The sequence below is a fragment of the Sorghum bicolor genome, chromosome 7, assembly GCF_000003195.3.
Source record: "Sorghum bicolor cultivar BTx623 chromosome 7, Sorghum_bicolor_NCBIv3, whole genome shotgun sequence".
In the NCBI taxonomy this organism is placed as follows: Eukaryota; Viridiplantae; Streptophyta; class Magnoliopsida; order Poales; family Poaceae; genus Sorghum; species Sorghum bicolor.
The window spans coordinates 57,548,356-57,572,763 of NC_012876.2; the positions used below are offsets into that span (position 1 = coordinate 57,548,356).

General features: G+C 42.5%; 3 protein-coding genes across 3 annotated transcripts; 2 read left to right on the plus strand and 1 right to left on the minus strand.

Annotated features, from left to right (window-relative positions):
* Positions 1,688–5,528, plus strand: LOC8080631 (cyclase-associated protein 1). Its single transcript, XM_002444397.2, has 10 exons — positions 1,688–2,141; positions 2,280–2,448; positions 2,573–2,637; positions 3,299–3,572; positions 3,707–3,854; positions 3,940–4,049; positions 4,138–4,193; positions 4,271–4,327; positions 4,445–4,588; positions 5,235–5,528. The coding sequence occupies exons 1-10, from the start codon at positions 1,872–1,874 to the stop codon at positions 5,319–5,321; spliced, it is 1,380 nt and encodes a 459-aa protein (XP_002444442.1). The 5' UTR covers positions 1,688–1,871; the 3' UTR covers positions 5,322–5,528.
* On the minus strand, positions 5,614–7,869 carry LOC8077870 (probable 4-coumarate--CoA ligase 5). Its single transcript, XM_002445545.2, has 3 exons — positions 6,513–7,869; positions 6,172–6,385; positions 5,614–6,061 (listed from the first exon to the last, which is right to left on the minus strand). Exons 1-3 carry the CDS (start codon positions 7,720–7,722, stop codon positions 5,827–5,829), a joined length of 1,659 nt encoding a protein of 552 aa, XP_002445590.1. The 5' UTR covers positions 7,723–7,869; the 3' UTR covers positions 5,614–5,826.
* Positions 19,337–20,534, plus strand: LOC8080632. The gene has a single exon (XM_002444398.2). It carries the CDS (start codon positions 19,694–19,696, stop codon positions 20,222–20,224), a length of 531 nt encoding a protein of 176 aa, XP_002444443.1. The 5' UTR covers positions 19,337–19,693; the 3' UTR covers positions 20,225–20,534.

Genomic DNA, 24,408 nt, shown 5'->3' on the forward strand with positions numbered 1-24,408 from the left:
GGATAACGTACCAGCAACGTCGGAGCAGAAAGGCAGCAGGTCGAAACAATGGGTGGTGGCAAAATAGATCAAGACAACAATATATCTCATGGCAATAACAAAATCCCACGCGTGAAGCACCGTGAAGACAGGTCTACAGAGGAGAGATAGGGAGTTCTATCGACTTTCAGAATCTATAAGTTAAAAAGGATATTTGGTAACTTTTTAATTTTAAGGAGCACTTTTACCATTGTTGGAGGATAACTTTTTTCTTTTTTACTAAAAATAGTTGTTTTACCAAATTTCTGAAGATGCTTTAAGTGTCTTTTTCTTAATACTAGGTAAGAGTCTTACATATCTTTGCATTTATTTAAAAAAGGATATTACTACAGCATATGCTGAAAAATGTACTTTCTACCTACATACTCCAATTCATGAAATAAATAATTTTGGTTGTCAAAAATAAAAAAACAAACTAGTCTTTTATTCCTTGCTTTCGATGCTCTTGCCCCGCCGCCGCCCACCACCCTGTTGCGGGAGCTAGGGTTTGCCAGCCCTAGCACCAGGGGCAGCCACCCTCTTCCCCTTCTTGCCTGCCGTTGCCATCTTCTCTAGCTCCAACGAGCCTCTCTCGCCCCGACCACCTCTATCGCTGCTAGCTCCCCTAAGCCATCCATCAACCATTTATACTATCCGTCTGGCCTACCTGCCTCCCTGGTCGTCCATTCTATAGTTTACCAGAGTTGCGGGAGAGGAAGAGCTCACCAGAACCCTAACTCGATCCAAAAGGAGCGAGCGAGCAAGAGAGAGAGAGAGAGAAGGGCCTTCCTAGCCCCGCCATGTCCATGCGCAGAGGGTGGTATGGGCATGGGAACCGGTGGGGTGCGGGGAGGATGTCGCTGTCACTAATGAGAGGGGGGGTATGCCGGCACGGGCAGGGTGTGCGGGTAGTAGGCGAGTGGGTGTGTAGGTTGCATCCTCATATCATGCACATTGTTTTATTAGACAATGGAGGATGCATGCATCCGCCTCACTACAGCCACCGTGATTTAACAGAGTCCGAGGAGTGGAGGTGGTGAGGGGGAAAGCAGTGTGTGAACAAAAAGAAGTGGAATTGGGTTTTTATGAGGAATAATAGAGAGTGATCCTCGAGCATGCGTATCCGGGTAAGAAATATGCCATGTGTAAGCCGCACAACAAAGTACGCGTCGTGTGCTAGTTTGCTCAACAATAGCAGGTTCAGAGATCTTACTATATGTAATTCTAGCTCTCAACCTTTATAAAAAAATTTATTAGCGGTTTTATCAGTTGCCCATGTCCAAACCTGAGGTGACAACACGAGCATAGAGCACGACATCAACAGCCTTAGAGCCAGTAATCTTTTGAGTGCAAGTGCTCTAGCAAGCAACACTAGACATCATAGCAGCTTTGCTAGCCATATGCGCTCTAAGAAAGAATATAATTTTAGACTTTTCTAGACTCAAGACTAGCTTATGTTTGTTGGATGAGGTGAGCCATATTCTAGTTGGCGTTGTCTTTCATAATTGAAGTGGCTTCTCCAGTGCAATGTCAACCGGTGTACCATTGATCCAACTATAGAATGCAAAAACTTTGCATGATCCTCTCTTCTAACCTATGTTAGGATTGTCTCCCTTCTCCACCGCATGTCCGTGGGGTTCCCATATGTACAGATGTCTAGTGGCACGTCTCTCTCGGCGGTTCAGATCAGCTTCCGCCATTCCCTCCCTCCCCTCCAAAGGGCTCCCGTGGCGACGTTGCTCCGTTGCTCCTCCATTCTCTCTCTCTCAAGTTTCGCCTCGTTCCTACCTGCATTGCCCATCCCCGCACTCCTCCCCTCCTACCGATCTATCACCCACCCGCGCGCGAACGCCATGATGGGAGAAGCCCTGATAGGCAGGCTGGAGGCAGCGGTATCCCGGCTGGAGGCACTCAGCGGCGGGGCGCGCGGCGGCCTGTCCGACACTACTGCATCAGCGCAGGACCCGGCGATCGTGGCCTTCGACGATCTTGTCGCCAGCGCGCTCGGCAGGGTGTCCGCGGCCGCCGGCAAGATCGGGACCGACGTCGCCGAGGTGACGAGATTGGTGGAGAAGGCGTTCTTGGTTGGGAAGGACCTTCTTGTCAGGACCAACCAGACACAGGTGCGCCTCTTGTTCGTCTCAGCTTTCCTATCCCTCAAGTCTGAAATCTTAACACGGGGAATAAAAGTATTTTTGCGCATTTGATACATTTGTGGTTGATGCTCAATTGTTTCAATGCTTGTGATTTGGTACTTGTAGAAACCAACAATGGAGTCAGTGACGATGTTTATGGGGCCTCTGAATGAAACGATCTTGGAGGCCAACGCATTGGCGGAGGGGACGAGATCGATATATGCCAACCATCTAAAAGCAGCAGCCGGTAGCCTGGCAGCTTTGGCATGGATTGGTTACACCGGCAAAGGTTGCGGTAAGTATCAACTATCACGTTATAACCTTTTGGTAAATTTATGTGATGGAGGAGAAACACATGCCAATACATGTTCTGCTGCTGCTAAAGTGGGAGACTAACTGGATTGAGTATATCTGTTCAGGTATGCCTCTTCCGATTGCTCAGGTAGAAGAGAGCTGGCAAATGGCAGAGTTCTACAGCAATAAGGTATATTACTCACAGTTGGTGACTTTTCTAATATGATACTATGGTACCTCTGTTCTAAAAATAATTTCATTCTAGATATGCACCTAGACAATATGTAAAGGGGTTAGCGGTCGAAGCCTCGAAGGAGGAAATGAATCCTTATCAGGCACCAAGTTCTAGGCAAAATGTAATATAAAATACAGTAAAACTCAAGGCTCCCATGAAAATGGAAATATGAAACTCAAAGGCCTGTGTCTGTCCATACTTAAAATTTGTATTTAGGAAAATACATGTTGTATAAAATGTAAACAAATGCAGAGTTAATTTACAGTTGAAAAGGACCACCATGGCACCATACCTAGCATAACACCATGTCTAACTTAGCTTATTCAGGGCACTCACAATGCAGACTCTATCATAGAGTCTAAAGTTATTTATTACTTCGAACAATGTGGACTTAGAGTCTAAATAAGACTTGGAGTCTTATTTTTTCTACCTCTTTCTTCAATAAATCTGCTGCCACATCAGCAAAATACCATAAATAATATGTAATTAAGTGTCTTGGACTCTGTCATAGAGTCTTGCATTGTGAGTGCCCTCAGAGATTAACTTCAGTATAGTTGATTTCCTAAGTATATATAGATTTAATATATCTTACTAGTGTTGGATAATGATATCACAGGTGCTTGTGGAATACAAAAATAAGGACCCCGATCATGTGGAGTGGGTTAAAGCCCTGAAAGAGCTTTACGTGCCCAATTTGCGTGATTATGTGAAGAGGTATTACCCATTGGGTCCTGTATGGCAACCACCAGGAAGTATAACCAACAAGGCACCTTCAGCCCCTTCCGCTCCTTCTACATCTCTTTGCATGTCTTCGGCCTCATCATCCCAACCAAAATCGGGAATGTCAGCAGTATTTGCTGAAATCAGCTCTGGGAAACCAGTGACACAAGGTCAGCTCAGTATGAGTTTTCATTTGATTTCCGGTTGAACAACTCGTACACCTGCCCAATTCATGCACTAAAATTATGTTACAGTTACTCCTTCACCTTCTTGTTATATATACGCCTTCTTGTTATATATACAGGCCTCAGGAAGGTAACTGATGACATGAAGAGCAAAAATAGAACAGATAAAACAGGTGTTGTAGCTGCTGAAGGAAAAGGAACCCGCAATGCACTTTCCTTTAGCTCAACTAAAGCTCCTGCTAAATTGGAGCTCCAAATGGGTCGCAAGTAATTGTTATGTTCCTTCGTATCCAGAAATGCGAATAAATCATCAATGAAACAAGCTCACTCGATTAATGTCATTCTCTATCAGATGGGTGGTTGAGCATCATGTTGGGAACAAGAGCTTAATTATTGAAGATTGTGATACCAAACAGTCCGTGTATGTATATGGATGCAAGGATTGTGTGCTGCAAGTCAAAGGTACTTTCCCACCAAAGTGCTACAAATCAACCTTAATTCTTTTAAGAGAAAAAAAATAACCGGCGTATGTGTGGACATTGTTGTGCAGGGAAAGTGAACAACATAACAATTGATAAGTGCACCAAAGTAGGAGTCTTGTTCAAGGTACATCTGTCGACAAATCAACTCATACTTCCAGGGAATTCTTGTTGCTTCATTAACTTGTCATGTATTGTTCTCAGGGGGTTGTAGCGGCTTGTGAAATTGTGAATTGTAACAGTGCAGAGGTCCAATGTGAGGTAGATTTTCTTCCAAACAAATATATAGAAGCGTTCCCATGCTCTGTGATTAAGATATCATATTTACTTGCATCAGTTGATGCAAATATCTTCTTATGCTTTCCAATGATACTACAGGGCTCGGTTCCGACTATATCAATAGATAACACATCTGGCTGCCAACTTTACTTAAGCAAGGAATCTTTAGAGGCATCTATAACAACCGCTAAATCAAGTGAAATCAATGCTCTTGTTCCAGATGCAAACAATGACGGTGATTGGGTGAGTACTCTACTGACTTCTTTCATTTAGCTATTGAGTCTCTCCTATTTTACTTTCAAAGATACAAATGAGGTCTTGTTTGGCACGGCTCCACTTCACTAGTGAAGCTGTTTTTTGGGGTTTTAGCTCCACGAACGGCTTTGTCAATGGAGTTAGAGCCGTTTTAGTAAATCGTTTGGCAAAACAGCCTAATTTACATAGGATGATGTGAAGCCGAGAGAGCCATTTTTGGCTCCTTTGCACCCTAAAGCTCTGTAAGAGCATGTTTTTAGAGGCTTTATCGGTGGAGCCATTTTATTTTATCTCGTTTGGCAGAAAATGGCCCGTGAAGCCGCTGGAGAAGCCCTGCCAAACAAACAAAAGTTGATTTTAATTCTGTCTTTTCTCTTTTCTATCATCTAATAAAATCGTGGTAAAGCTCTTGCCACCCTTTCTAAAAAATTAACTGAACTGACACTTTGGTTTCTGTTTTCTGTTTTTCAAGGCCCTCAATATTTTGTAGCTTCATATTTCACCACCCACAGTTTACACAACCATTCTGGGAGAATATGGAGAAGTTGAATTGAAAGAAGACCATAGTTGCTTTTTTTTTGTAAAATATATACGCTGGTCTTGAGTAGTCTCTCATGTGGCTAAACTGTTGCAGGCCGAGCATTCCTTGCCTCAGCAGTATATTCACGCGTTCAAAGACGGACAATTTACGACATCTCCAGTGTCTCATTCTGGCGCTTGATGTCTGCACGGTTGCCATTTGTTATTTCCTTTTGTTTACAATCAGCTAGCTTACCTACCATTTGGACTTGTATTCTGTAGTTAGCAAGGTAATTAGATATTATAGAACAGGTCAATTTTGATCGTTTGACTCACTTTTTGGGCTGTTTCTTCTTCCTCTCATTATATTAATTATAAATCCTAGATGTCCGGATCTTTCAGAACAAAAGTATCCTTTTGCTGTCTAACTTGTGATAATGTCATTCCGATATTAATCAGGATAATTTTTTGCAGCTCAGTTAATTGTCTGTTACTTTCAGAGCAATAAATAAATGCTTACTAGTAAAATACTCAATGTTGAACTTTCATAACTCCCAAAGCAACAAATCTTGTACATGATTTGACTGCTTCTCGTTTACACCGTTTTTCTGTATATCTTTTTTGTTTTAGCTTGTTCAGCATAAATAAAAACTAAATAAAACCGGGGTCGTCGTTTTCGTATAGAAAGAACTGGTCCTCAGGTAGCATCAACACGATGATCCATTGGAAAATCCAGACGCTAGCTTTGCTCTCAGATCCTTCCTCAGAATCTTGCCAGATGGCGCCTTGGGGATAGCCTCCACGAAGAAGACCTTGTGCAGCCTCTTGTAGAACACCACCTGTTTCGCCACGTACTGTTTGATCTCGTCCTCGGTCATCTCGTAGCCGCCGGACGTCACGACGAACGCCACCGGGATCTCGCCGCAGGAGTCGTCCTTCATTCTGCATCAGACCAAGTATATCAAGCGAACGTCGTTCAGAACTTGTGCAGCTCGATCTGAGTGAGAATGCGTGGGAAATAAAAGGCCGGTATAGTAGCTACTAGTACTTACGGCACGACGGCGGCGTCGGCGATGCTGGGGTGGGCGATGAGCATGGCCTCGAGCTCCGCCGGAGCGACTTGGAACCCCTTGTACTTGATGAGCTCCTTGAGCCTGTCGACGATGAAGATCTCGTCGTCGTCGTCGACGTACCCAATGTCTCCGGTGTGCAGCCACCCTTCATCGTCGATGGTCTTCGCCGTGGCCTCCGGGTTGTTGAGGTACCCTGCACGTGCCAAGACCGGCATGTGTCACCTTCAAGCGGGCCCTTTGTCTGGACTAGCTAGCCTACCTAGATACAAGTGTTTGTTTGTAATTTGTGTAAGAAAAAAATCGCGTAGAGTACTACGTACCTTTCATCAACTGCTTGCCCCTGATGCAAATCTCCCCGGGCTGGTTGCGGCGGAGGGACAGCCCGGTGTCCGGGTCGACGATCTTGAGCTCGGCGTTCCTCACCACCGTGCCGCAGGCGCCGGACTTCACCGGCAACGGCTCCTTTGCAAACGCCATGCACATTGAGAGCACGGGTCCTGCCTCTGTCATCCCGTACCCCTGCCCGAGCACGGCGCCGGGGAGCTTGGCGCGCAGCAGGTCCTGCAGCTCCCTGCCCATGGGCGCGGCCCCCGAGATGACCATGCGCACCGAGGAGAGGTCGTGGCGGTCCATGGCGTCGCTCTTGGCCATCTCCACGGCGATGGGCAGCACGAGCGGGACGACGGTGATGCCGTGCCGCTTCACCAGCTCGAACATGCGGAGCGTGTCGAAGCGCTTCATGATGACGAGCGCCGCGCCGGCGCGCATCCCGCACAGCAGGATGGAGTGCAGCGAGTAGACGTGGAACATGGGCAGCACGCAGAGCACGACGTCGTCCTCCCGGAGGTGCAGGTTCGGGTTGTCGCCGTCCACCAGCTGCGCCACGCTGGTCACCAGCCCGCGGTGCGACAGCATCACGCCCTTGGGCAGCCCCGTCGTGCCGGACGAGTAGGGCAGCGCGACCACGTCGTTCGCCACGTCGATGGGCGGCAGCGCCGAGCCGTCGTCGTCGTCGGCGGCGTCGGTGAGCTCGGAGAAGGAGACGCAGCCCTCGGCGCCGTCGCCCGTGGCGACGACGGCGACGCCGGCGAGCCCCCGCACCTTGCCGACGAACGCCGGCTCGGTGATGACGACGGTGGCGCCGGAGGCCGCCGCCTGCTTGGCGATCTCGGGCGGGGTGTGGAGCGGGTTGGCCGTGGTGGCGGCGGCGCCGAGGCGGGAGCACGCGAGGAACGCGAGCGCGAACTCGACGCAGTTTGGGAGCAGCAGCATCACCGTCCCGCCGCTGCGGACGCCGAGCGCGGCGCGCATCCCCGCCGCGACGCGGCGCGACACGCGGTCCACGTCGCCGAACGTGAGCGTCTCCCCCGTGGCGCCGTCGATGAGGCACGCGCGGTCGCGGCGCTCCGCCAGGCGCTCCAGGACGTAGTCGTGGAGCGGGAGGTGGTCCGGGATCGCGATGTCCGGGAGCGTCGAGCGGAACACCGTCGTCGTCTCGGCCTTCGGCTCCGCCGTCGTCGGCGACACCATCTTCACGTGTGGCGCTGGAGGCTGGATTGGAGCTACGTGCAAGAGCCAAGAAGCTTGCTGCTTCCGGGTTGGTGGCGCTGGATCGGAGCTCCTGGGAAGTGGAAGGCGCTGGATCGGAGGCCCTGATATAGGCGCGTTTTGGTGTTTGGTGGGGAGCTGAAGCTGGTGGACGACTGGACCAGGTCTAGCTAGACATCACACTGCTGAGAACTAGAGTAGAGGCTCGACAGCATGAACAATAATTTGACGCTACGTATCAGTAATTCTGTCTGCGAAAACACTGAAAATAATCGAAACAACTTAAGCCTTAGGGTGTCCTCTATATTCATTCATTCATTATATAGTCCGTGCTATTATAAGTATGACCTAGTAGGACATGATTTCGTAATCAAACATAACCTAACATCCAGTTGTAATACGATACAGGTTGTATCAGGTGAGGTCTAATCTTATTATGGCCCTGTGTTGATTACTGCTGTTAAACTTTAGTTTCTATTACATCAAATGTTTGGATACATACATAAAGTACTAAATATAGACTATTTATAAAACTAAAAATATAGCTAGAAACTAATTAGTGACATGATTTTTTAAGTCTAATTAGTCTATGACTAGACACTAATTGCTACAATAACACATGTGCTAATGATAGATTAATTAGACTTAATAAATTCTTCTCGCGGAGTATCCAGGGAATATGTAATTTGTTTTTTTATTGCTATCCGAATATCCATGGGTTACCCCATGCGGTATCCGATGAGACACCTATTAAATTTTAGTCACTACAACTAAACATCCCCTATCTTTTAGAATTCTATATTTAGTTATTTCTAATCATACATATTTATACTTTTAATACATATTTTTTAGGAAGTTGGTTTAATATATATATTTTATTTATTCAAACATGAACTCATAGTTCTACATCTTTATATCCTTGTCACGGATTGGTAGAACTCATGTCAACTATTGTACCAATATATAAAAAAAACTTGGACCGTGGGGAAATAATATGTGCCCCTCAGCATTTCGTATTAAGATAGATGACTCCTCACCCGGTTCAAGAAAATCCTTGAACCACATATTCCGCCCACACACAAGGCTTATTACCTTGTGAGTGTGCTAGTGCCATAAATTTATGTTTTGGATAACGCAGGGTAAACAAGAGTTTTTTTTACCTCTGCAGTTCGCCCTGTGACTGATCGAACCTAGGACACGACGAGGGTATCACCCGGAGAGTTTGAACATGTAGAACTACGAAATAAAATGAATTTGGTTATATAATCCGCTGGACTTCTAATCAATGCTTTAATCAAAAGTGTAAAATACAGTTTGACCTGAAAGTATTTTGCACATGTTTTTTTGAAGAATGTATGATTGTGAGTTGTGGTTCACCTCTCTAACTTCCAATAAGATTCTAGCTTGCCAGACTTATTTTGGACGAGAACTGCTTTGGTACTCCTTCTAAAAGCAGCACCAATCTCAAAAGCAGCTCATTAAGCTAATTAAACATTTTCTTATGATTGATTTTTTTGTCAGGGTCACGCTTAGGCCCAGCCCATCCAATCCAGTTCTGAGTGCTCCTTGCGTAGCTGCCAATTGCACAGGTTTATTGCTGGCACAGGTCTATTGCTCTACGCCGCATGAGGAAAAAGGAAAGAGAGTGGAATCTGAATGCACGAGATTGGAAGAACAAGGGGGATGGATGTGATGTGCTGCTGTCCGCCGGCTGCTAGCGCATCAGGACAATCGCCAGGAGAATCTGCTCCGCTCGTTGACGGCGAACGAGCGGGAGCACACGGTGATGTGCGGCACACCCAATCACTCAGTCAGATCATCGAACAAATGGGATCTGGGAGATCAGTTCGGCTTCGGGTCGGGAGGGAGCTGGGCAAGATGGGCCTGGCCATGCGGGATCCAAGAGAAAAATATTTAAGAAAATGAATATTTAGATTGTTTTGCTTTGAGATCCACACTAATTTTAGCAAGAGAATCTTTTGCATTTTCTACGTCCCCTCTAAATTGACACTAAACTGAACACGAACATTAATTGTGACATGTTCTTATAGTGTTCTTTGATGACTTAGTTTTCTCCATGCCTTTGGTTAGTGCAAATTGTATATTTCTCATAAATAATGCTTTATGCTTGGCAGCGCTTTGTCTGCCTCTTTCAAAGGATAAACCTAAGATTATCGATATAAGTGTTATACACCTCATAAAGCCCTTTCCTATGATTTAAAAAACATTCGAACTTTAGGGCTTTTTGAACACAGGAATTATATAAGAATTCCATAGTAGTCAATTCATTCTTCACAGAGGAAGCAGGAATAGAAAAAAAAAAGGTTCTACATTCCAAATTGCTAACTTTATGAACCATTTTATGTACAATCAGTTATGAATTAGTGTGGCGCTGGCATAGACTCTTTTTGAATTAGTGTGCCGTTGGCATAGGCTCTTAGTCAATTCATTTTAGTTTTGTTACCTCATTTGGTAGTTACTTTCATCCGAGAGTCGGTTACAAACCATCATTAGAAATTTGACGGACCAAAAATATACTAGAATAGTGTGCCGCTCGTATAGGCTCTTCTTTGTATCTCTTAAGGTTCCAAATAGAAAATCTAAAGTATTATGTAAAGTTTAGACTGTCTTAAAAAAACTTTAGACCATATAAATGATCTATGTTTTAGTCTTTAACTTTATCCACTAAACTTTAGACCAGACAAGTCCGTTCGTTTGTCTTATAAGCCGTATTTTTTTTCTATCAGTCAATAATATTTTTCTCTCACGATAAATCAGCGAACAATCTTTTTAGACTAGCGAGTCACACTTCTCCACCGATTTTTTTTCACCTACCGTGCAGCTGTATTGTAGGACTGACAGTCAATGGACCAGCTCTATGGGAACGAAGCGGTCGGGTGTGCGAGTGCGGCTCGGGGACACGGTTGGTGAGTGTTTTGACCAAGCTGGGCGGGGCGTCAAGATTCAGTGCTCACCGGCCGGCTCACACACCAACCGTGTGTGGCTGTGGAAAGCATCTACCGGGCACGTGTCCTGTGGCGACGTCGTATTCGCATCGTATCTGATGGGATCGTCGTAACTCGTAAGCACAGCAGAGCAGTTCGTTCGGCGGTGCTCGGGGGTGTTCGGATAAGCGCCTTGGCCAAATCGTGCCCGAATTGGGGCACGAGTCAAGCTCGTGTGGCTACCAACCCACTTTGGCTCCTCCTTTTCATTTCACATGTATTCTACATCATCGGCTAGGGAACTCGGCATGCTTAATGTGCTGAGAAGGAGAATGCATGCACACTCTTCTTGCACTCAGTTGGTATTAATTTATCCAGTAGCGAGGAGTGTCCAATTTGATCATATTAATTAGCATTGCAAACCCAAGTATTCCTACTGTGTTGAGTCCCATGTTTTAAATAGCGAGCTAAGGCCAAGGTATTTAGCATTTTATAAACTGTAATTAGCGTACTTTAGTGGCAAAATAGCGGCAAAATTGTACATGAACGTAAATAGCGGCACAATTTTTTTCAAACTATTTCGGGCTATAGCGACAAAAATAACGAGTTATTTTTTTCCATGGTTGAGTCCCCTGTAGTGGTTTTTCAAATACTCCCTCCGTATCCTAATTAGATGACGTTTAGGACATGAGTACGATTACCAAGGGGTGATTAATTATGGATTAATTTTTCTGTCTTGCCCTTATTAAATACAGCGCGCTGCAACTTATACAAAACTCATTCATTGCTCAACTGGCTAGCACTCCACGACCTGAGGCCAGAGGTGGACGGTTCGATATGTGGTGGCCGCAGTATTTTTAACGTAATGGCCACAATTTTTACACTCCACGACGGTCAAACGAACAGCGGCGTGCGTGCGGCCTGGTTTAATTAGGGGTATACTCGTCCATGTTCCCCTTCGATGTTGCCAACGTCTTCTATTGCCGCAGAAACGTTTTGCGCCAAAACGTCTTGTAAAGACGATACGGAGGGAGTAACTTTGAGGTCCCTTTTGGAAAGTCAAATTCCCTTAGAACCATGACTTTTTTTAGGATGGAAATCCATAGGGATATTTGAATAACCATTTAGTTATATATATGGAGGGTTTTCCATCCTTAAGTGTCTTCCCCTTGCTTTTAAGTTAGGCCTGATTGTAGAGTGATCAATGATTACTCAACAAATGAAATATGTATGAGTTACTTTAGGTTTGTGGTCGCATTAGGGAAAACAATTTTCATATTTACATGGCATCTCCAATGATGTTTTTAAAGCGACTCATGGGATTATTTTAATCGGTATGAGTTGATGCAAAGGTCATTGTAGCAAACCGATACATGGAGCGTGTCAGGAATGACGGCGATCCATACCAATAATAATTCATGTGGAAATAAGAGAAGGGAAAAAATGAAAGCACCAGGTCGCTAGTGCATGTGTCTCAGGAGTACATAACAACTTGTTTATTTGAATAGCCCACATGAAGAGCCAACCCACTACTGGAGATTAAACGGAATAACTCAGGTTGCATCTTACCATAATGTATGTGGCGTCGGTGAGTCAACCCACCGCTACTCAACTCATTTTGCATTTGAGAATGAAGAAATTTTGCAGCAATATATGGGAATCTCCTTAAGACAATTTGTGCACAAAAAAAAGTCCAGCTAGCGTGCCCATGTCGCTCGCTTTTCTCGGCCATCGGATCGGCCGAGCGAATGGCCCAGACGATGCGATTCCTGGTCCTTTTGCAAAAATATCCTTGAATTTAGTAGAATCAACCTGCATTCCAGGTCTCCTCTTAGGTTTTTATTTAAAAAAGTCCTTAAACTTTACCAAAATCAACCCGCAATCGAAGCCATTTTATGGGCTGGCCTGCCTCCCTCTTGGGCATGTATATCATTAGGCCTAGGGCTTAGTGGGCCCAATTCTGCTTGACGCCGCTTTTCTATTTTCCTATGAATTTATTATTTGTCTAAATTGGTTGAAATTTTGTAAAGTTCATAATAAAACAAATACAAATCAAAAAATGTCAAACCAAGTTTGTTGAACTCTACACAGCTAGCACTACATTGTAAACACATAACATCACATGTTTTAATGTAATTTTATTGCTATAAATATGCATCTAGATTTCTCTAGAGTTTTATGTAAATAATTAATAGGATTAATTTCTTTATTAGAAATGTTATGAAATTTGTATGGTAGCTTCCATACCATGCATAATATAAAACGATTGAGTGATTTTACTGGCTTTATGATCCTAAAAAATATGCATTTGCTACACATAATATTTCACACGTATGAAATAACAGTCTATCAAATATAATAATATAGTGTAAAAAGGACATAATTGACAAACCCCGGCGCAACAAGTTCACCGAACTTAACCAGGTACGCGTAGCTTAGTTTGTGAATTTAAATAATACTTGCTCTATTGCATCTTTGTTACATGCTTCCATCGAGAATAATTTGGTCACTTAAAGTTCAACACTGAAGTCCAACACTAGAAACTATGTATGCGATATATAATCAGTTGCAATGTATTAGAATGATCACTTCCCATAACATAGGATTTTTTTCGAAAATACAGCAAGCGAACCAATACTTATACCGAAATTGTATTCAAATAAATTATCAATCAATTAGTTAAATATATATTATACTAAATGGTCTCAAACTAGCCTACCCAGCAACACCGCGTGCCTTTTCTAGTTTTGTATAAGAATCATGAGAAACACAGGCAGCAGGCTTGCGGAGCATTTCCTTTGCTTGCGTTCTATCGTCACATGTAAGGCCTTGTTTAGATCCGAATTTTTTTTTAGATTTTGACACTGTAGCACTTTCGTTTGTTTGACAAATATTGTCCAATCATGGAGTACCTAGGCTTAAAAGATTCGTCTCGCGATTTACAGGCAAATTGTGCAATTAGTTTTTGTTTTTATCTATGTTTAATGCTCTATGCATGTGCCACAAGATTCGATGTGACGGAGAATCTTGAAATTTTTTTGGTTTTTGAGGTGAACTAAACAAGGCCTAAGTTGTCCTTAATGGTTCGCTTACAGCCTAGCACATTTAGTTATTACAACTCACTAGCACATGTAATTATAATATCCACCTCAGCAAGACACATCATCCACTAGTCATCTACATCAGCGCTAATTTATAATAGTTTCTTTCTGTATGAGTAATTATATGTAGTCTAATTTCATCCTAAATCATATGTTATTTTGGTAATAACACACGGGATATGCTTCTAGTTTTCACAGCCGCTGGCACCTAGTTTCTGTTGCAGCTGCTCTCATCAAGCTAACATCTTAGAAGCTCTAGTTTTTGTTGGATATGGCCGGATAACAAACTCATTGATTTGACTTGGTGGCTTATTTCAAGATTTCTTCAATGGAAATCATTTTTAAAATAAAAACTTGATTTTGAATGACTTTTGACTTCAGCTCGGCTAGTTAAACTCGGTTTGAATTAGATCTCAAACAGTTTAGGAGATATAATAAATAAAATTGTGAAAATTTTAAAGGAAACTCAAAAAATACAATTGGCTCTTTCTCCACCACATCCTGCAACCTCTTCCACCCAAGCAACTACGCCCCTGATGTGTCCCAAGAGCATGTTTGAAGCGTTCAACGTGCGGGTTCGTTGTACCGGGCATCTCCGACTTTTCCTTCAGATTGCTTGTGGTTACTGCTGACATCGGTAACATGCTGGCCGCATCATTTACCTGTAAATATAGAGTAGAGCTTGCGTTTTTTTTGGGAAACGGGACCATTCCATTCACCCTGGCAGAGAACAAATCATCATTGGCTACCAGGTGCTGAAGTCGGCGCCGAAACGATCTTTAGGGTCACTTTGGAGGAAAGATGGAACGTAGGAATAGAAAAAATATAAGATTTTGATAGGAATGCATATGCAAAACAGAGAATTGAAAAAAACACAAAAACTAAGGAGTAAACCGTTTAGATGGAGCACAGGAAAGGAATCGGAAAGATAAATAAATTATTGTAGTGGTCATACAGTATTGATCTCCAAACGCTCCACTTGCCGGCACCCTAAACCCTTTGCATTAGCGACACACAGGTACCTATCCTACGCGAAGGGATGCAAAAAAGAGGTTTTAGCTGGATGTTTCTTTTCCTTCGGTGTTCCTTTGAAACGAGCAGCATATCGGAAATTTTCCTTCGGTTTTTCTATGGTCCAATCCTCCATTCCAAAGGTATGAACAGTTCTTAGGCCTTGTTTAGATGCACCCAAAAACTCAAAACTTTACAAGATTTCTCATCACATCGAATCTTGCGGCACATGCATGAGTATTAAATATATATAAAAATAAAAACTAATTACACAGTTTGTCAGTAAATCGCGAGACGAATCTTTTAAGCCTAGTTACTCCATGATTGGATAATGTTTGTCAAATAAAAACGAAAATGCTACAGTGTCAAAATACAAAAATTTTGGATCTAAACAAGCCCTTAATCCTATAGGGAATGAAATACTCTATTTTTCCCATGAAAATCCTCCCATCTGAAGGAGGCCTTAATTTGTTTGAGTGAGTAGAATGCGATACATAAATAGTCTCAATCATATATTTTTCCTATGAAAATCCTCCCATCGAAAGGAGGTCTTAATTTTCATAGGAAATACTCTAGCGATAAATAGAGTGGTGGAAATATATGATTGACTCAGCTGCGAAGTGATTCTAAGCTATTTTGACTCTAGGACATGTACACTATCGTGTAGAATATATAAACAAATTAGAGAGAGCAAAAAGTAATTTTGATTAGCTTGTTGTGGCCCTAAATTTGTCATTGAACCTATATATTTACCGTTAATTTACTTATATATTTCTTAAGACTCAAGATTATCAACTCTTGGACGGGCATGAGTTGATGTACGTACTAGTTTTAGGAACTAGATGATACCCCGCGCGTTGCTGTGGTTACTTTATAGTGCTAATAAGAAGAATGTTTTGTGGATTGAGAAATAGCAAAAGCATAATAAGCAGTTGCACACACATGTTAATTTGAATCTTTGTGGGAACAAACTGAATTTTATGATAAAAAATGAGGAAAATAGTATAGATTTCAGAGTAGTGAGTAGTACGAAGCCTCTGCATGGTAAAGTAGTTAACTGGCAAATTTGATCTCCAATTAATTAAACAGTAGTAGTTCGCACAATTGATGAATGTATGTTACGTATGTATACTATGTAACAATATGTAATATTAAATAATGAAATATAATGCATACATACATATCTAACATGAGCTAGTCTTTCTATAATTGCATTGGTATAAAAATAGTCTTTGCGTCGTCGTCAATCCATGCTGCTCCAAGTGTTGATTATGTGAAGGAGACCACTTGTCAATTGTTTACTGTTCAACACTGATAGTGAGCGAAAACAAAAAAAAGTAATACCATGATGCACAATAGTTTAATCACTTGCTATATGGTAAACTAAACTAAAAAGGGAAATTTGAATAATTGAAAAAAGATGTAAGAACTCTGCTCACTGTCAGATGGAGTTTTTTATTGTTATGAAACTGAATAATGATTCCATGAGTGAATAATTGAAGAAACAGGCAAAAACTATTAGAAACTCACCTAGTCGGTCAGAAGTTGATCACTTCCAGTCGAAGGTTGTCAAATATATTTGGACATTAGTAAGGATGTGACTATATGAATTTTGCATAGCTATCCTGATGATAAAAGATAAAATTCTTGTGAATATCTCCCAGAAATCCTAAGAATCATTGTGATCCCGTATGAATTGACCCAATCAGACCAAAAATCTAGAATCAGTCATGTACACATCATGACAAAGAACTCCAAATCTCCAATGGTGATCTCAACCATGATTTTACACATGCCATGATCCGATGCATGTTTGATGAATGACAGAAATTCCAAAAGTGACCACAGGGCAGAAAAAGAACAAATAAAGCATCAAGGGATACTTGATGATCATGTTCGGCGCTCAGCTGCAGACTGCTCGTGCTCATAGTTTTACCACTGACATTGCAGCTATGCACGACACTTGTATGCCCACGTACAGGCACACACTGCATCAAATTAAATTGTTGCTTGGTGGAAAGAACCAAAGTTATGGCGCAAAGGTGGAGAAATAAAGTTTTTTTTTATTCTTTGGTGATGCACTGGACATGTAGTTGAATTGTTGAAACGACAAAAGATTAATGAGAGTAGAGAGAACTGAAAGAGATGACATATGGTGGAGAAATGAAGTGGCACCTAAAGTTGAGAGAAGTTAAATTGTGGTGGTGGGGTCCCTAGATGACGTGGCTTTACGAAATCATGGAAAAAATGCTCTAGTGGGTTCCTCCTATTTAGGTATAGTAGATGGACATGAATCAAGGTAAATATGTTAGCCTATATCTGTTTGGATCCATTAGCTGCTAATAGTTAGATAGTTAATACTAGGTCACGACTATTATTAAGTTATGTACGTATTAGCTACTTTAGTTCAGCTAGTGAAATGATTATTAGTTAAGTATTCAACTAACAATAGCTCAACTATTAGCTAAGTCTGTTTGGATCAAGAAACTAATCATTAGCAACGAACTACCATCTCGCTGAATCCAAACAGGACAAAAAAAGGCCGAATCATTTCATTGAACATATGTGAAGTATGTCGCTTCGGAAAAAAAAAAAATCCATTCTCCATGTAAACATATCATTTCATTGGACATATGAGTAGTTCAATGCAATGAACTAGGCAGGTGGTAGTCAAACCTAATAAATCCCCCTCCCGCACCCCGTAACCATGTCGGCCTCGCGTTCGAGTCCGACTGAAAACAACGTCACATTTCAAAGCCTAAAATAAAAGGCGTTCGTCACGATTCACTGTCACGTCGCTGCATTAAATCTCGACGTCACGTCACCATAGAAATTAGAAACCCGTTCCAAGCAACAACACGCCCCCCGATTCGTCCCAAGAGCATGTCTGAGGCTGAATCTGGAGAAGCGTTCAACACACTGTCACGTACGGTTCGTTATACTCTGCTCCGGCTTAAATTTTCGAAGTATATTGAATAGAATGATAGTGAAATCACAAGATTCAGTGTATCTTCTCCGTTGTTGAAAAAACACAAGATCCAGTGTGTTCCGAGCTCCGACCTGTTCTCCACTTGCTTGGACTTGTTCGGTTCCATAGGAATTATCAGTTCCGGGCCAGGATAAATGGATTCACTCGTTCGTTCACTTGGATCACAACCGATCTGAATAGCAGAAGGTCTGATTTTATTTCAGGCCGTGGGGATTAGAAAAAAAGAAGCTAGTTTTGGTTTCACACTAGTTTTTGTTTCACATTAGTCTAAAACGAACGCACATTTTAGTTTCTATTTGGATTGAAAATAAACTACAGTACTTCACCCGAAATGGACCCAAAAACAGGTCGATCCAGTAGAAACCAACAAAGCCTAAGGCCTTGTTCAGTTTCTAAAATTTAAATTTTGGGTTTTTGGACACTGTAGCATTTTCGTTTTTATTTGATAAATAATATCCAATCATGGACTAACTAAGCTCAAAATATTCATCTCGCGATTTACAGGCAAACTGTGTAATTAGTTTTTGTTTTTATCTATACTTAATGCTTCATACATGTGCCGTAAGATTCGATGTGACAGAAAATTTTAAATTTTTTTAGAAACTAAATAAGGCCTAAGGTGCTGCCAATGTCGGATCACGCGCTGTGAGCAAGTTTTTAGCTGGCTCCACGGCAGAAACGTAACGCACCTCTGCTTTGTCGCTGCTGCTGGCTAAACTTGGCGCCGAAGCACTCGTGACTCGTCGCGCGGAGTCGTGGCCTCGTGGGGCGAGAGCCGGGCGGGCGGCCGCCGGCCGGTGGTGGCGTGAGCGTGCGCCCGAGCAGGGAAACGTTTGACCTGGCTCCGCGTCGTCCGTCGTCGCACCCAACGTGTGCTCCACAGGCTTGCCGCGCATCGCATCGTCCGGCACGTTACCGACAGCCAGCGCCAACTGGCTCGTTCAACCGCCGATAATTCAAGCATTTTTCCCGACGGACGGAGGCGCTGTGCCGTTTGGCTGTTGGTACCTTTCGATGTAAGCAATGATTGGGTACTGCTGAGGCCTTGTTTATTTCAAAAAAAAAAAAAATTAAGATTCTCTGTCACATCATCTTTAGACGTGTATATATATATATATATATATATATATATATATATATATATATATATATATATATATATAGAGAGAGAGAGAGAGAGAGAGTATTAAATATAAGTCTTATTTGGTTCATCTTGCTAAATTTTAGCTAACTAAACTTTAGTCACTTTAGTAGCTAAAGTTCCAAACACATTAACTAAAAAGAGCTAAAATAATTTAGTCTCATTAGTCACTCAAAAATAACTAAAATAATTTTAGCTAGCTAAAATTTAGCAAAGAGAACCAAACAGACCCATAAACAAAAATAAAAACTAATTGCATAGTTTGATCGGAATTAACGAGATGAATCTTTTAAGTCTAGTTAGTCTATGGTTAGACAATAATTACCACAAACAAACGAAAATATCGCGAAATTTTTTCTTTCGCGAACTAAACGGGGCCTGAGCTGGTCACGGCCAAGCATATAATCGCAGTCACCTCTGGCCGTTACTCGACGCGTACGCGTATTCTACCGGTGTACTGTATTTGTAGACGCCGATACATTCACTGCAGTTTCTTGAAACCGAGTAGCTTCCTGCACTGACCAAACCAACACAACACCGGCCGGCGATTTTTCAACATCGGCAGCCACTATATAAAATCGCGCGCCTCCCGCTTTCCAGCTCGACACAAAACAAAACCAACCGCCGCCTCCACTCGCGCTGTAGCTCTCCTCTCCCTTCCCCTTGTCTGCCACGACTCCAGCCAGACCTTCGAGTCTTCGACGACGACGACAGGCCGGGGAGAAAACAGGCCGTCGTCGTCTCCGAGGTCTCTGTCTCTCCATCCATGGAGGAGGAGACGCCCAAGGCCAAGAAGCGGTCGTCGGTGCTCGGGAGCCTCCGGGAGGCGATCGCCAAGGTCCGGTTCCTGCTCTCCTTCAGCGCGACGCGGTGGATGCTGCTGAGGTCCCTGGCCGGCCGCGCGCGGCGCCTCAGCTTCGACTCGCGGCCGGGCCTGCTGGACGTCGAGGACAGCATCATCGCGTCGCCGGCCTCCTCCTCCTCGTCGTCCAGCTCCAGGATCACGTCCAGGTCGGCGAGCCTGGGCACGGCGACCACCAGGAGCCTGTCGCGGACCAGCAGCGCGGCCACGGCGTCGCCCGAGGCGCTGAAGAGGGCGTCGTCGTCCAGCGGCGGCGCGTCGCCGGCGGCGGGGGACGACGACGACGACATCGACCAGCGCGCGGAGCTGTTCATCGCCAACTTCTACAGGCAGCTGCGGATGGAGCGGCAGGTGTCGCTGCAGCTGCGGTACGTCCGGGGGAACAGCTGGGACAGGACTCTTGCCGCTTCTCCGTCTCCTTCCAGGGGAGGGTGATGATCCCGTAGATGCGCAGCAGAATAATAAGAATTGAATTGCGAGGTAGTAGTAGAGATCTTTTCCTTTGCTGCTTTTGCAGAGTGCGCGGTGACTGGATTTAGATGGGTATTTTTTTTCCTCCTCCATCGATTCTGCACTATTTTTTTTGGTTTTGAATAGTACAGTTTATGATTTGTTTTGACTGATGATTGAGAGTGTAATAAATACAAAAAAAAATGGCATTTGGTTGACAATATGTAAACAGATGTTTATTTTGACTTTTGATTTGTGAACAAAGAGGAAAGAGGAAGCAAGCTCTGATGCTCAATTGACAGTTTGTGTTCAATAGGTTGATATGTTAGGGAGCATTGGTATGCCTGTGAAGAGTAAAAGTCGAGCGCATTGCTGCAATTTCTGTTCAAATACATATTGTTCGTCATTGTTGTCTGCAATTTAGACATTTTGGTTGATAATATTTATAAAGACGTTCAGGTTTGACTTTTGGGAAGATGTAGCACGCTCAATTTAAATGTCTATGTTCAACTGAGTGATATGTTAGAACTCTGAAGAGAAGCGACAAAGAGCATTGCCAGCATTCTGCTCAAAAATGGCCATGATGTGTTTTGAAAGTAGTTTTGGGCTCATCCTCAGGTAACATCCTTATTTGATGATACCCAGACCTCATGTCTAACTTAGAGAAGAACTTGGCACCATGCAGTTCATCTAGGATTTCCTTAATTATCGGCATGGGAAAACTATTTTTGATGGTCATGGTGTTTAGCTTTCTGTAATCAACACAAAACCTCCAGGTCCCATCCTTTGTCTTGACTAGTAGCACTGGTGAGGCAAAAGGGTTATGGATGTGAGCAATGAGCAATCGGTCCAGCTTGGAGGAGGTCCTAAACCTGCTTCTCTATCTCAATCTTATGTTGAGGAGAATAGTGATATCCCCGACCATTGACAGGAATAGAACTAGGCAATCATGGTATAGCATGATCATAACTTCTTGGTGGGGGCGGTTTTCTGGGATGAGTGAATACATCCTGATAAGATTGTATGAGGTTTGTTACTCTTGGGGGTTCATTGGATTGAGTAGTAACGCTAGGTTGAGCTTGAGGAATATAGTCCATCAACACAAATGCCCACACATCATTCCCTTTTTAGTTAGCTGAACATTTTATGAGTAGATATAGCATGAATTTCCAAGGGTTGCTGTTGTAAACCCTTCAAAGTAGCTTGTCTGCCCTTCTCCTCAAAAACCATGGTTTTATTGGCCTAGTCACAAGTCATGGGATGAGTAAATAGAAACATAATAATATTTAGAATAAAGACGTAGAGAGAGATATAAGATAGTACCAAACTTGACGACAATGATCCGAAATCTCTAGCACAATTGCTCAACTCTTCTTAAACCTAGCTAGTCTAAACCTATATAGAACTCGAAGAATTAGAGTAGTTATTCTAATTCTCTGGTGGAGAAAGGCTCTCTAAATCCTAGCTCTGCTGATGGCTACCTCTAGTAAATGAATCCCCCCCTCAACCTAGGGGTCAGGGCCTTGGTTATATAGCTTATTTCTCCAAGTAACGTCAGGCGTCGAATCAAATCGACCTTAATGGATGATGATTATTATTGATCCTCAAAGGTTGTGGAGATCGATTCGTGAGCCTCCCTCTAGTTGGCCACAGGGGAGGGCGGCCGCCTTGGCTGACTGCTAAGTAGCCTCCTCTCCAGGGGGTTTGTCTTCCCGAGTCTTCTAGAGTCTTTTTTGTACCTGGGTGATCTATCCATGACCAGGATGAAGCTTGGATGAAACTAAGCAGAGGTCCGAACCAACTGATGTTGAAGATTTGGAATATAAGTTTAACCTGTATGTGTTTTAATTCTGTTCTTTGCCCGACTAGCTTTTTCTTCGCCAAATTACTCGAAGCTTATGCCATTTTCAACCCAATCGTGGATGTTATGCCTGTCATACCTGTACTCTTTTTTCTATTAATGTTTGTTTGGCAAGCTGTTGTAAGTTTTTGATGAAATCTTTACTATTCTGCCTGCCAAATTGAATGATGTATCCATTCCAAAAAATGGATAAGAGCTGAGAAGTCTTATATTATAAACCTTCTATTCTAAAATTCAAATTCTTCAAGTTTGGTCCCAAATCTTTGGTGTTGCTTTTTCCAATAAACGTTGGTTACATTTCTTTATGCTATTTGTATCTGTCACCGGTTTATGGATGAATGCTGTTGGCGTAGTTGGTCTGGCTTTGAACCTACGTGCCTATGAATTCGTTTCCTAGGAAATCCGTGCAGTGGAAGATCCTGAATTTGAGACTTTCTACACCAAAAATATTCTTTTAAATGAGGGTATTCGTGCGTGGATGGCAACTCAGGATCAGCCTCGTGAAAATCTTATATTTCTTAGGGAGGTTCTACCATGTGGAAATGCTCTTTAATGGAACTTTCGTTTTAGCTGGTCATGACCAAGAAACCACCGACTTTGCTTGGTGGGCTGGGAATACCAGACTTATCAATTTGTTCGGTAAACTACCTGAAGCTCATGTAGCCTATGCCGGATTAATCGTATTCTGGTTCGAAACAATGAACCTATTTGAAGTGGCCTATTTCATACTAGAAAAGCCCATGTATGAATAAGGGTTGATTTTACTTCCGCACTTACCTATTCTAGGTTGGGGAGTAGGTTTTTTTCTCTTTATGTAAATTTGACATATGAACCTCCAATAGATCTTTTTTATTAACTCCTTTAGAAATAAATATTCATCAAAATTCGGGAAGTTATCAGTAAAAATCCCTAAGTCCATGAGATGCTTGTTTTTAAGCCCTTTTACAACTCTTGTTGACGTTTAAAATTCACAGTTAATTACCATCAACTGCCACCGGGGAAGATGATGACGGGATTGAGATTTGTGGGGGCGGACGGGCGGTGTGTGTTGAACGGGGAAAAAGAGCATAGGAAAAGATGAAATAAAACACGTTCGTGGTTGAGTTTGCTAAAAAAAGGAAAAAGAAAGTTTTACTTAACGGGATCATACGTACTCTTATCTTTTTTTTCTTCTATTTACTAGGATTTGGATACTGTAGTAATTTTGTTTGTATTTAGTAATTAGTGTCCATGGACTAAGTAGGCTTAAAAGATTCATCTCGCGATTTACACACAAACTGTGCAATTAGTTATTTTTTTATCTATATTTAATGTTTCATGCATGCATTAAAGATTTGATGTGATAGGAAATCTTATAAACTTTTAGAATTTTGAAGAGATTTAGGCCGTGTTTAGTTCTTGAATGGAAAAATTTCGCAACACTGTAACACTTTCGTTTGTTTATGATAATTATTGTCCAACCATGGACTAAGGCCCTGTTTGGTTCAACTTACTAAATTTTAGCTAGCTAAACTTTAGTCACTTTATAGTAGCTAAAGTTCCAAACACATTGACTAAGGCCTTGTTTAGGTACACCAAAAACCCCAAAACTTTACAAGATTCCCCGTCACATCGAATCTTACGGCACATACATAAAGTATTAAATATATATAAAAAGAATAACTAACTACACAGTTTACTTGTAAATCACGAGATGAATATTTTAAGCCTAGTTACTCCATAATTAGACAATATTTGTCAAATAAAAACGAAAATGCTACAATGTTAAAATCCCAAAACTTTTTACATCTAAACAAGGCCTAAAAGGAGCTAAAATAGTGTAGTTCCATTAGTCACCCAAGAGTAGCTAAAATAATTTTAGCTAGCTAAAATTTAGCAAGGGGAACCAAACAGGCCCTAACTAGGCTCAAAAGATTCATCTCGTAAATTTTGATCAAACTGTGCAATTAGTTTTTATTTTTGTCTATATTTAATACTTCATGTATACGTCTAAAGATTTGATGTGATGTAGAATCTCGAAAAATTTTAGATTTTGGGTGGAAGTAAACAAGGGCTTAAACAGGCCCTAAAGTATGGATGATATTGTTAATTCCGTTAGTTTCAATCTATGTTGGATCCAGTTGTCGGTGACTTCATTCCTTGCTTGCACAGGTTGCAGGCGGGCTTATTCGCGACCGTCCGTTAACCCGCATCGCTTGCCGCAAAGTTTGTTTGCGGGCTTACGGCTAGCTGCTAAGCTATAAATTTCGCGAATAAATTTTTCGTGGATATAACATAGGCTGCTAAACCCACGAGACCCGCTATACAA